General features: G+C 49.7%; 1 protein-coding gene across 6 annotated transcripts in view; it reads left to right on the top strand.

The window, feature by feature from the left end:
• Nucleotides 1–12003, top strand: part of KMT2D (lysine methyltransferase 2D) — a 43615-nt gene extending 31612 nt beyond the window's left edge. For 5 of the 6 annotated variants that reach the window (XM_081310073.1, XM_081310074.1, XM_081310075.1 and 2 more), the window contains exons 41-55: nt 12–152; nt 275–442; nt 609–768; nt 2139–2214; nt 2344–2519; nt 2629–2759; nt 3541–3673; nt 3751–3878; nt 4000–5140; nt 6092–6228; nt 6327–6457; nt 8111–8396; nt 8621–8694; nt 8816–8924; nt 9093–12003. In XM_081310073.1, the coding sequence (XP_081166199.1) occupies nt 12–152; nt 275–442; nt 609–768; nt 2139–2214; nt 2344–2519; nt 2629–2759; nt 3541–3673; nt 3751–3878; nt 4000–5140; nt 6092–6228; nt 6327–6457; nt 8111–8396; nt 8621–8694; nt 8816–8924; nt 9093–9185 (3084 nt within the window). In that variant the 3' untranslated portion in view covers nt 9186–12003. The other variant, XM_081310078.1, reaches the window with a different exon arrangement.
• The last annotated feature ends 54 nt before the right edge of the window (nt 12004–12057 follow it).

Here is a 12057-nt window from a genome sequence, read left to right as displayed (position 1 = left end):
ATCTGGATTAGGATGCAGCAGCAAGGAAGCCTTTGACACCAAAGCCCAAGCGGGTACAGAAGGCAAGCGACAGGTTGGTGAGCTCCCGAAAGAAGCTGCGGAAGGAGGATGGTGTCAGGGCCAACGAGGCCCTGCTGAAACAGCTAAAACAGGTGACCTCCCCCAGGAACCAGTCCCCTGGTCCCATCCCAGGATGGGGGAACCCTGTCCCCCAGCTTTGTAATGGCAGGTACAAATGCTGCAGGTTTCCAACTTTGTCATCTTGCCCCTGTAGGAGCTGTCCTTGCTGCCCCTGACGGAACCTAACATCACTGCCAATTTTAGTCTCTTTGCTCCCTTTGGCAGTGGCTGCCCAGTCAGTGGGCAGAGCCAGCTGAGAGGGGCCTTTGGAAGTGGGGCACTGTCCAGCAGCCCTGACTACTATTCCCAGCTGCTTACCAAGGTCAGAAAAGTGGCATTGCCTTTTGGGAATAATGAAGTTCTTGGGGAGGTGGGGGTGGGGATACTAGGAATGGAATACTTGAGGAAATTGCTGATGTAGTGTGGGGCCAGGAGATTATAGCAGTCTCCCTATGCCATCTTGCACACAACACCACCCCACCCCCCAGAATAACCTGAGTAACCCGCCGACACCACCCTCGTCGCTGCCCCCCACCCCACCCCCATCGGTGCAGCAGAAGATGGTAAATGGTGTCACTCCTTCTGAAGAGCTGGGGGAGCACCCCAAGGACACAGCCTCTTCCCGGGACACTGAAGGAGCACTGAGGGGTAAGTGAAGAAGCTGACTTTTCTTCCCCAGTGGGATTCTATGGCTGGGGTTTAAGCAGTTATTATTGTGCCCTGTCACACAATTTAAGAAAACAAGTAGATTACATACTGCTCTATGTGCTTAACATGATAGGTGGCCTGGTAGGAAGGGCCTTTTCAGGACTGATTTGTTAGGGACAAGGATGGGCTTCTGGAATCTGAAGCAAAGGCAACAGGGGAGGTTGGTGGCAGGGAGAGTCTGATTGAATTTTTGTATAGAAGAAACAGTGCAACTTTCCTGGGTGTGGAGCTTTAGCCCAACCTGGATTTGGACTCTGGTGCCTGCATTTATTTAGTTGTATTACTTCAGCCAAATTTCCTTGTGGGAGCCTCAATTTCCTTCCTATAAATGGAGTATTAGAACATTCATCTAACAAGTTGTTAAAATTAAATAAAGCCAGGTGAGGTGAATTGCAGCTACTCAGGAGGCTTAAGCAAGAGGATCACAAGTTTGACACCAACTTTGGCAGCTTAGAGAGACCTGTCTCAAAATAAGAGTTTTAAAAGGACTAGAGAGGTTCAGGGTGCAGTGGTGCATGCCTATAATCCTAGTGACCGGGGAGGCTGAAGCAGGAGGATCACAAGTTCAAGCCAGCCTTAGGAATTTATCAAGGCCCTAAGCAGGGCTGGGGATGTGGCTCAAGCGGTAGCGCGCTCGCCTGGCATGCGTGCGGCCCGGGTTCGATCCTCAGCACCACATACCAACAAAGATGTTGTGTCCGCCGAGAACTAAAAAATAAATATTAAAAAAAAAAATTCTCTCTCTCTCTCTCTCTCTCTCTCTCTCTCTAAAAAAAAAAAAAAAAAAAAAAAAGGCCCTAAGCAACTTAGTGAGACTCTATCTCAAATAAAAAGGGCTGGGATGTGGCTGAGTGGCAAAGTGCCTCTGGGTTTAATCCCTAGTAACAACAACAAAAAAGGATTGGGGGGTGTAGCTCGGTGGTAGAATACTTGCTGCCTAACATATGCAAGACCCTGGGTTCAATCCTTGGTATTGGTGGAACAAAGAAGAAAAAGATGAAATAGAGAGTATACGTGGGCCTGGGTTTATGGCTCAGTGGTAGGGTGCTTGCCTCACATATAAATAAGTAAAAATAAAGGTTCATTGACAACTAAAAAAATATTTTTAAGAAAGGGTACCTAAAGCCCAGGGTCTGCCATATAGGAAAGGCTCAATAAATATAGCTTTTCTGCCCCAAACTGGTAGGTGAGTTTGATGGTTAATCATAACTAAGCTAAGATTTCATGCTAGTTGAATACGAAGTGTCAGGGAGAAAACACCGTCTACTCTGGACACTCTCACCCCTGACTTTTCTTCTCCCTACCCACAGATGCTTCAGAGGTGAAGAGTGTAGACCTGCTGGCCGCCTTGCCCACACCCCCCCACAATCAGACCGAGGATGTCAGGTGAGGGTGGAATTGAGAGTGGAATGGGGTACAGCTTGCTTCAGTTTTCTTTGGCCAATGGCAGATTTTTAGATTCGGGTGGGAGAATCCCCAGGGCTGTACCAATAGGTATCTACATCTGGCCCACAGGATGGAGAGTGATGAGGACAGTGATTCTCCTGACAGCATTGTGCCGGCATCGTCCCCCGAGAGCATCCTGGGGGAGGAGGCCCCTCGTTTCCCTCAGCTGGGCTCAGGCCTGTGGGAGCAGGATGACCGGGCCCTCTCTCCTGTCATCCCAATCATTCCTCGGGCTAGCATCCCAGGTATGTGCTGGAGATGTGTCAGGCCTGGCTTGGCAGGCTTGGCAGAAGCTGGCATGAGTGGGTGGTTGAGGGAGATAACTAACTCTATACATGTCCCTTTCTCATTCAGTCTTCCCAGATACCAAACCTTATGGGACCCTCGACTTAGAGGTCCCTGGAAAGCTGCCTGCCACAACTTGGGAAAAGAGCAAAGGAAGTGAGGTGTCAGTCATGCTGACAGTTTCAGCTGCTGCAGCCAAGGTGTGTCCTGCGGGTTCTCTAAGGCCAAGAGGACCTTGCTGAGAAGGCAGTCTCTTTGCTTGTCTAGATAAATATATCCAATCATTCAAACAAATCTCTTCTAGGCCTAGGGTTATGGCTCAGTGGTAGAGCTAAGAGCATGTGTGAGGCACTGGGTTTGATTTTCAGCACCACATATAAATAAATGAATAAAATAAAGGTCCATTAACATCTAAATTTTTTTTTTTTTTTTAATATCTACTATGTGTGAAAGCCTGGGCTAGAGGTTGTGAGAAGAGGGTGAATGAAGCATAGTCTCTGTCCACCAGAGCTCCTCATCTAGTAGTAAAAACTGGCAAGCCAACAGAGTGTGTTTTGTGCAACAAATGCTACAAGTGCCAGAAGACATAATTTCCTTACTCACATTTGGTGGAACTTTGCTGTATTTGAATGTTAGCAGGGTTTTTATAGGAAAAAAAAAAATTGGAAAACAGAGTTAAAACAACATTACTCAGTTTCTTTACTACAAGAACTCCCATGTGCTTTAATTTGCACACATAGGGTGAATGAATCTCCAGCTTGTATGATGGGCATCACTTCCTAAATTCAGTTAATATTCCCTTCTTGCAGAGCCCCTGTGAGTACCTGTAACAGTTTGAGAAATACCTCCTGCTGTAACTGAGGTGTTTGAGAAGAGCTAGAGTGGAACAGGCAGCACTGACTTTGTCCCCACCCACCTGGGACTCATGCTTCAGGACACTCTCCTAACATGTTTCTCCCATCCCTTCTTCTTCTGTGGCAGAATCTTAATGGTGTGATGGTGGCAGTGGCAGAGCTGCTAAGCATGAAGATCCCCAACTCCTATGAGGTGCTGTTTCCAGAGAGCCCTGCCAGGGCAAGCATTGAGCCTAAGAAGGGAGAAGCCGAGGGCCCTGGTGAGTGGGACAGAAGAGTTCTTTGGGACCAGAGGAAAAAGGTTCTGGTAGAGACTCTGACACCTTCTTTCCTACAGGTGGGAAAGAAAAGGGTCTGGGCGTCAAGAGTTCAGATGCTGGCCCTGATTGGCTAAAGCAGTTTGACGCAGTGTTGCCTGGCTACACCCTTAAGAGCCAGCTAGACATCTTGAGCCTCCTGAAACAGGTGGGTAGAGGGAGGGAAAAAGGTGCTACCCAAGGCAAAGAAGACAGAGGGCTTTAGAGAAGAGGGAGAGGGCTAGTTAGTGGAGGAGCTGGCACTAATTATCCAGGGCATTCTCCTGTAGGAGAGCCCCGCTCCAGAGCCGGCCACCCAGCACAGCTACACCTACAACGTCTCCAATCTGGATGTGCGACAGCTCTCTGCTCCGCCTCCTGAAGAACCCTCCCCACCCCCATCCCCCTTGGCACCCTCCCCTGCCAGCCCTCCTGCTGAACCCCTGGTTGAACTTGCAACTGAACCCTCAGCTGACCCACCAATGCCCTCACCCTTGCCTTTGGCCTCATCCCCCGAATCAGCCCGGCCTAAGCCCCGAGCCCGGCCCCCTGAAGAAGGTGAAGATTCCCGCTCCCCTCGCCTCAAGAAGTGGAAAGGGGTGCGCTGGAAGAGGCTGCGGCTGCTTCTGACCATCCAGAAGGGCAGTGGGCGGCAGGAGGATGAGCGGGAAGTGGCAGAGTTTATGGAACAACTTGGCACAGCCTTGCGGCCTGACAAGGTGCCCCGCGACATGCGGCGCTGCTGCTTCTGTCATGAGGAGGGAGATGGGGCCACTGATGGTCCTGCCCGCCTGCTGAACCTGGACCTGGACCTGTGGGTACACCTCAACTGTGCTCTGTGGTCCACGGAAGTATATGAGACCCAGGGTGGGGCACTTATGAATGTGGAGGTTGCCCTGCACCGAGGACTGCTAACCAAGTGCTCCCTGTGCCAGCGAACTGGTGCCACCAGCAGCTGTAATCGCATGCGTTGCCCCAATGTCTACCACTTTGCCTGTGCCATCCGCGCCAAGTGCATGTTCTTTAAGGACAAGACCATGCTGTGTCCTATGCATAAGATCAAGGGGCCCTGTGAGCAGGAGCTCAGCTCATTTGCTGTCTTCCGGCGGGTCTACATTGAACGGGATGAGGTGAAGCAGATTGCTAGCATCATCCAGCGGGGAGAGCGGCTTCACATGTTCCGAGTAGGGGGTCTTGTGTTCCATGCCATTGGACAGCTGCTCCCTCACCAGATGGCTGACTTCCACAGTGCCACTGCCCTCTATCCTGTGGGCTATGAGGCCACACGCATCTACTGGAGCCTCCGCACTAATAATCGCCGCTGCTGCTACCGATGCTCCATTGGAGAGAACAATGGGCGGCCTGAGTTTATAATCAAAGTCATGGAGCAGGGCCTGGAAGACCTGGTCTTCACTGATGCCTCTCCACAGGGTAAGCACTAAGCTTTTATAGTGGTAATATTGAATTGGGTAAGTTTCTCATAGGGGTCACTTTACAATGTCAATAAGAGGATCTTCAACCTCCATATGAGTATTCCTCCCCCACCTCAGGCGCACAGGGGTTTCTTGAAAGTATTTCATCCTCTTTCAATCACTTTAAATTCCTTTGTAATTGAAAATATTTTTCTAATCTCATATATTCTAGCTCCTTTTCCTATTCTCAATGGAACTAAAGGATTCAGTTCTGAGACTCATGATTTGGTTCACCCAACCTGATTCTAAGTTCCTTGGTTTTTTCTCTATATAAAATTATTTTGATTTTAGTTTTTGTGTTAATGATGAAATAATAAGAGCCGGTACTACCCTTTATTGGGTATATACTGTGTGCCACAAACTAAGTGATTTATATAGGTTGTTTTGCTCCTGCATCCTTATGAGGTAAGTAGGTTTGTGGGCTAGGGATGAAGTTCTGGTGGTAGATAATTTGCCTGGCATGTTTGAGGCTCCGTGTTCCGATCCCCAGACCATAGAAAAAAAAGGAAGGAAGGAAGGGATTGGGGGGAGGAGAAGGAAGAGAAAGAAGGATGGAAAGAAAGAATCTTGCAAAGAAACTTACATATTTGTTTAAGGTCTCATGACCAGAGCACTAGAACCTGAACTGTTTGTTTTTATAGGCTCCTGAGGCTCCTGTCTTTTTGGGGGGAGTCAAATCCAGGGCCTCATGCATTCAAGGCAAGCACTGTACCACTGAACTATATCTCCAGTCCCTTTTGGTTTCTTAAGAGAAAGTGTTACTAGGAAGCCAGGAGAGGATCCTAAAGATTCACACACCTTCATAACAGGAAGGTGTGAAGGCCACAGAAGTGGCTCAGGAGTGGGGTTAAGGACTGAAGGTCAGTGAGCAGAGCTTTCCTCTGAGGGCTGCTCTTTCTCTTCCTTCTAGCTGTGTGGAATCGCATCATCGAGCCAGTGGCTGCCATGAGAAAAGAAGCTGACATGCTGCGACTCTTCCCTGAGTACCTAAAAGGCGAGGAGCTCTTTGGGCTGACGGTGCATGCTGTGCTTCGCATAGCTGAATCAGTAAGCAAGGGGCTGGGAGCTGGGGGACTGTGGCACTGAGAACATTGACCCTGCTGCAAAGGATCTCAGGTTAAGGCAAAGACTACCTATGCCCACAGCTGCCTGGGGTGGAGAGCTGTCAAAACTATTTATTCCGCTATGGGCGCCACCCACTGATGGAGCTGCCACTCATGATCAACCCCACTGGCTGTGCCCGATCGGAGCCTAAAATCCTCACACACTACAAACGGTGAGCTTGTGGGGCTGGGGCCATGGGCTATGGGTGTGGGTGTTGGTAGAGAGTCTCTGGCCACATTATGAGAGTTTGGGATGGAGATCAGGGTTCCCTTGGAGAAACTGGGATTCACTCTTAGACATCCTGATTATAAAGGATGCATAGCTATTACTAGGGTATCCCTTTCCTCCCCACCAATCTGTTCAGATATTCTGGGTTGAATTGTCATCTTGGATACCCTGGGAATGGCTGCTGGGGAGGTTCTTGGTAGACAGTGGTGAAATGTTATGAAATATATAAGGGACTTGGTCACTTCTTCCTTTTCCTCTTTTGCATCCAGGGGGGCCTGTGATTCTCCAAAATCTCAGGCACCCCATGAATGCTAGGGTCACCTTCCCTTCCCAAGGTTGAGTTGGTGTCAAAAATAATTAAAAATATAATAGAAAAATAATAAAACCTTACATTTGTATAGCACTTTATACTTTTTTTTTCAAAGCGTTTTCACATCCATTATCTCATTTGATCCTCACAACAACCTTATGAGGTAGGTAGGGCAGGTGGTATGACCCCCATTTTACAGCTGAGAAAACTAGGCCCAGAAAGACTACATGACTGGATAAAGGTCATACAAGTGGGACCAGATGTCTTGACTTGTGTCACTTTCTTTCTGTGTATCACAATAACCTGACCTTGGTCCTTGGGTAGAGGGAGGCAGAATCCATGATAGCAGGGATTTCTTAAAGGCCTTTGGTGACTCCTAGGCTGTCGTAGAGCGTCAGAGTCTACCCCTAGTCAGCCCTGGTCCTTGATGCTCTACAACAGTGGTTTTCAAACTTTGAGTGTATGTGTTGCCGAATGCTATGGAACACATAATCTGATGGGCAGAAGAACTTGGCCCTTGCTGTGCATAATTTCACCTTCCCCAAATTGCATTCAACCAGAAGAGTTATATATCCTCACCAACTTTTTAGATTGGAGTTAGTCAACATTTTGTTAAAGAAAAAATTCTGCTAATGAAACAAAAACCAAAAACAACCCAAATGTTTGAAAACCACTGCTCTGGGATGGGCAAGAATTTGGCTGGTGTCCTAGGGTGGTGAAAAGGCATCCTGCCAGGTAGCAGTCATTCCCCTGCACTGAGCCATCTGTACAGAGCCAGATGCTAAGTCAGAGAATGGGACAGTCTGAAGAAAAGCAAGGATATCACCTTTAGGCTGCAAATTTACAGCCAATTTTAATTAAAATCCCGCCCACATCCAGCCCATGTGGTAGACATGGCTCCATCATGTGCAGGAGGTAGAACTCAATAGTTTACATTCTAGGCCTGGACTGCTTGGGGACTCCTAGAGGAGCCTGGCCTTTGCATATGGTTTAGCAAGAGGGTGGTAGCAAGAGAAGAGATGGGAGAGCAGGCTCAGTGTAGGGGAATTGGTGCCCCTCTCCTTCCATCCCCATCCCTTGTCTTGGGCGGTTTGTGCCATCTAGGGTGTCAGAAGGGTCCTCTTAGCTAGTTGCTGCCTCTCTATAATTGAGATCCAGATGCCTCCACCCCCAGGCAGCACTTGCCAGCACCACACATCCTAACAGTGTGTTGCACATCCCAGGGAGGAGGTGGGTGGTGTGTACTTGGTCTGTAGCTGTCTTGTCATGGACTGTATCACCTCCCAGGCCCCATACCCTGAACAGCACCAGCATGTCTAAGGCATATCAGAGCACCTTCACAGGCGAAACCAACACACCGTACAGCAAGCAGTTTGTGCACTCGAAGTCATCTCAGTACCGGCGCCTGCGCACTGAGTGGAAGAACAATGTGTATCTGGCTCGCTCCCGTATCCAGGGCCTGGGGCTCTATGCAGCCAAGGATCTAGAAAAGCACACTATGGTCATCGAGTACATTGGCACCATCATTCGCAATGAGGTGGCCAACCGGCGGGAGAAAATATATGAAGAGCAGGTATGGGCTGAGTTGAGGGGTCTTTATGGTAGATGGTCCACACTTCAGTCAAGGAACAGGGGGCAGGTTTAGGTATGAGAGGTTTAGGTATAGGAGGGGAGGTAGAAAGCTTATGGGGGAAAGGAGAAAGGCAGGAGAAATGAGGAGGAACATGGTAGATAAACCCACAGCCTGAGTCTACTATATGATAATCTTGTCCCTTCTGCAACCTTTGTCTTTCTTAGAATCGAGGCATCTACATGTTCCGAATAAACAATGAACATGTCATTGATGCTACATTGACTGGAGGCCCTGCCAGGTGAGAGATGAAGGAGGGATTTAGGGGTCTTTGGAGGTGACCCTCTGAGCATAGGTCAACAATGAACCAAAATTATCTCTACTCAGTTGCCTGGCATCACTGACTCTGTCCCACTGCCCAGGTACATTAACCATTCCTGTGCCCCTAACTGTGTGGCAGAAGTCGTGACATTTGACAAGGAGGACAAAATCATTATCATCTCTAGCCGGCGAATCCCCAAAGGAGAGGAGGTGAGAGGAAGCATCCTAAGTGAGTGACAAAGCAGCTCCTCCCTCTCTTCCCCTTCTCTGCTATTCCTTAGGAGCTGGGTTTCAAGGCCGTGACCCACAGATCAGATCTCAGCCAGCATCCCCTTCCTCTGGGGAGTAAATTTTGATTTTGCCTTTTTCTCTTTCCAGCTGACCTATGACTATCAGTTTGATTTTGAGGATGATCAGCACAAGATCCCCTGTCACTGTGGAGCCTGGAATTGTCGAAAATGGATGAACTAAGAAGCTTTGAGGCTACCAGGCAGGGGAGTCTCCCCACCCCCAACCTCTTCCCTGAAAGGGATGAGGGGGAAGAGAGGTAGCAGCCAGAGCCAGGACCCAGGGCAGGGGCTGCCGACTGACCGGAGCCCCTGGAGCAAGAGGCTGGGGCAGAGGGCCCCTTAGGCCACGCCCACCCTGGGCACCAGGGACAACCCTCTTCCCCACCACTGACCCTCAGGCTGGCATCTCTGCCCCCAGCTCCAGGAGGGGCCAGACAGAAGCAGCCATTGGGCATCTCAGGTTTGAGGGGGATATGGGCCGGGAACTACCCAGAAGCATCTGGGAGGCAGCAGGGAGCGGGGAGGAGGATGTGTGGCCGGGCCTCACAGCCCTGCTGCTCCCACTGACCTCTCCGGCCCAACTCAAGGCTGCAAAGAGACTTGACTAAGCTTGACAATCCCAAAGGCCGGGTCCCACACCTGGCCCTGCCTGCCGGGTCCTGCCCCCACCCTCACCCCCAACTCCTTCCCTCTCTTATCTGTCTCTGTCTCCCTCTTTCCTCTGTGTTTCTGTCTCTCTATGGGTTGTGTTTCCTTGTTTTCCACTCTGACAAATGCAACATGAACGGGAAAGAGGCGCCCAGCTTCCCAGGAGGGCAAGCTGGGCAAGCCGGGCAAGGAGACCCCGCACCCACACCTACCTCATTTAAGTGTTGGATTTTTTGCTGTTTTGAAATGTGAGACCCTCTCCAAGCCCCTACTGCCCCAACCCTCTCCCCCACCTCACTGCCCTCTTCTGAGTGGGTGGAAAGGGGGTAGGAGGAGGAAGAAAAACAACAACAAAAAATCCATCTTTGTTTTTAATTATGGGCATGGGATGGTGGTTGAGGCAAATGGTGATGAAGATTGGGGATGACTGGCCCCTAGTTGCTCTAGGACTTCCTTCTCCATCTGGACATGGGGCAGGAGGGGTGTGCTAAACCTAGGACCAGGATATCTCCCTCCTGTTTTCCTAACCTCATCATGAGCCCATTTGCCCTCCAGCCCCTGGATGGGTGGGTGGGGGGCAGGGTGAGGGCTATCCCTGAGTGGCATGCCCATACCCAGTGAGGCAGGGTGTGGCCCGGAGCTCCCACTTTCCCTCAGTCACCAAACTGCTGCTGGTCTGGTGGGAAGGGGTGGTGATGTGGGGGTGGGGAGCTTAGTGTCAGCGCGGGGAGGGTGGGGGGTATTTATCTATTTATACATGGGATTGTACATAGTCTTGTGGGGCATGGGGGAGCCGGCTGGAGGTGAGAACCCTCCCCTCTCCCCCCACCCCCGGGGAGAGCAAATGTAAAACTACTAATTTTTGTGCTTTATATATTCTATATAAATATATCTATTTTCTTTTTACAAAACCAGTTTATAAATGGTAGGGGGGTGTGGGGCGGACACATGGAGCCCCCCTTGTGGGGGGGCCCACTCCATTACCCAACCTACCGCCCTTTTCCTCACCCCCCCTTCCCACCCCCTGGCTGTGACTGCTGTAAGGTGAGGGTATAGAGAGAGGCTGGGCCGCCCCCCCTCTCCGTTGTATAGTTGGACTATTATAACGCACAAAAGTGAGCTGGCCCCAGGGGGAGCCAGAGGGTGATGGATTCCCTGCCCCCTTTCCTTCCCCTTTCTGCCCAAGCTTGTGCTGCAGTTGAACCTCTTCCTGGGGGTAGGGGTAGGTAGGGGGTAGGTGAAGCCCCAGACCCCTCTCTGATAGGGAGCCATGGAATGAAGATAAAACTTATATGCAGTTCTCTCCTAGGGGCTGTGGGCAAAGGGCATTTTGTAATTAATATTTTCAAGAATCAGATGTCTGGAGTGTAGGGGTGGGCTTGGTGGTGGCAGATGGGCAGGCCTGCTGGAGGGGGAGCACGGTCGCTGTTGTGATTTTAGGTTTGTTTTTGTTTTGTTTTGAATTTGGGGGGTTGTGGATTGATGGGGGTAGGGAGATTTCTTTCTTTTCTTTTTTCTTTTTTTTTTTTTAAGCTGCTTCCTCAACTGTTTCAAGCTGCAAATGTTTAAGAGAATAACACCCCCGACTCCCACAGGAATCACTGTAATTAGATCAGGCAGTGGGGAGACTGGGCTGCTGCCCCTAGAGCCACAGCCCTTGGTCGCTCTTTTTCTGAGAGCAAAAAGGTCTAGGCCACAGGGATGGGGAGATTGGCTGCAGTCAAACTCTGGTCGGGGCTTGGGCCTTAAGATTGGGCAAAGGGGATGGGGCAGACTTTGTAAGCATATGCTAGGTATCCGATAGTCCTGTAGAATTTAGTGAAGAATCCTTATACAGTTTTTAATTTTTATATAAACTATAACTCAGACCCAAGCTGCAAGGTTGGAATTTTGGTTGTTGGTTTTTTTAAGTACCCTGCCTGTATAATTGCATCAAAATTCCCTCCCCACCCCACTCCCCCTGTTTGTATTTTGGGTTGGTTTACACTTGCACATACTCAATTTTCAGTTTTTCCCCTGTACCGCCTTCTACCCTCACCTCCAGGACCCTCCCCCTTTTTAAAAAAATAAATCGCTGACAAGTGTGAATCCCGTGAAGACTTTATTTTGTGTTGTGTGTATCCTGTACAGCAAGGTTGGTCCTTCGTAACAACGGATGAAATGGTTCCCCTTTTTTAAAGCGCCCTCTCTCCCTCCACCCCCAGCGCCCCTGTCCTTGGCATGTTTTGTATCAGCGATCATTCTGAACTGTACATAATTTATGTTGCGAGAGGCAAAGGGCAAGTTTTGGATTTTGCTTCTTCCAAGTTTGTTTTTAAACGACAAATAAAAAAAGAACATTTTAAATATAAGCGGCTCCGTTCCGTGACCCTCGCCGTCAGCCGGATACGTGAGGTCCGCGAGGA

This window comes from Spermophilus citellus (genome assembly GCF_964194105.1).
Source record: "Spermophilus citellus genome assembly, chromosome: 10".
Classification (NCBI taxonomy): Eukaryota; Metazoa; Chordata; class Mammalia; order Rodentia; family Sciuridae; genus Spermophilus; species Spermophilus citellus.
This window is presented reverse-complemented; position numbering and strand designations above follow the sequence as displayed.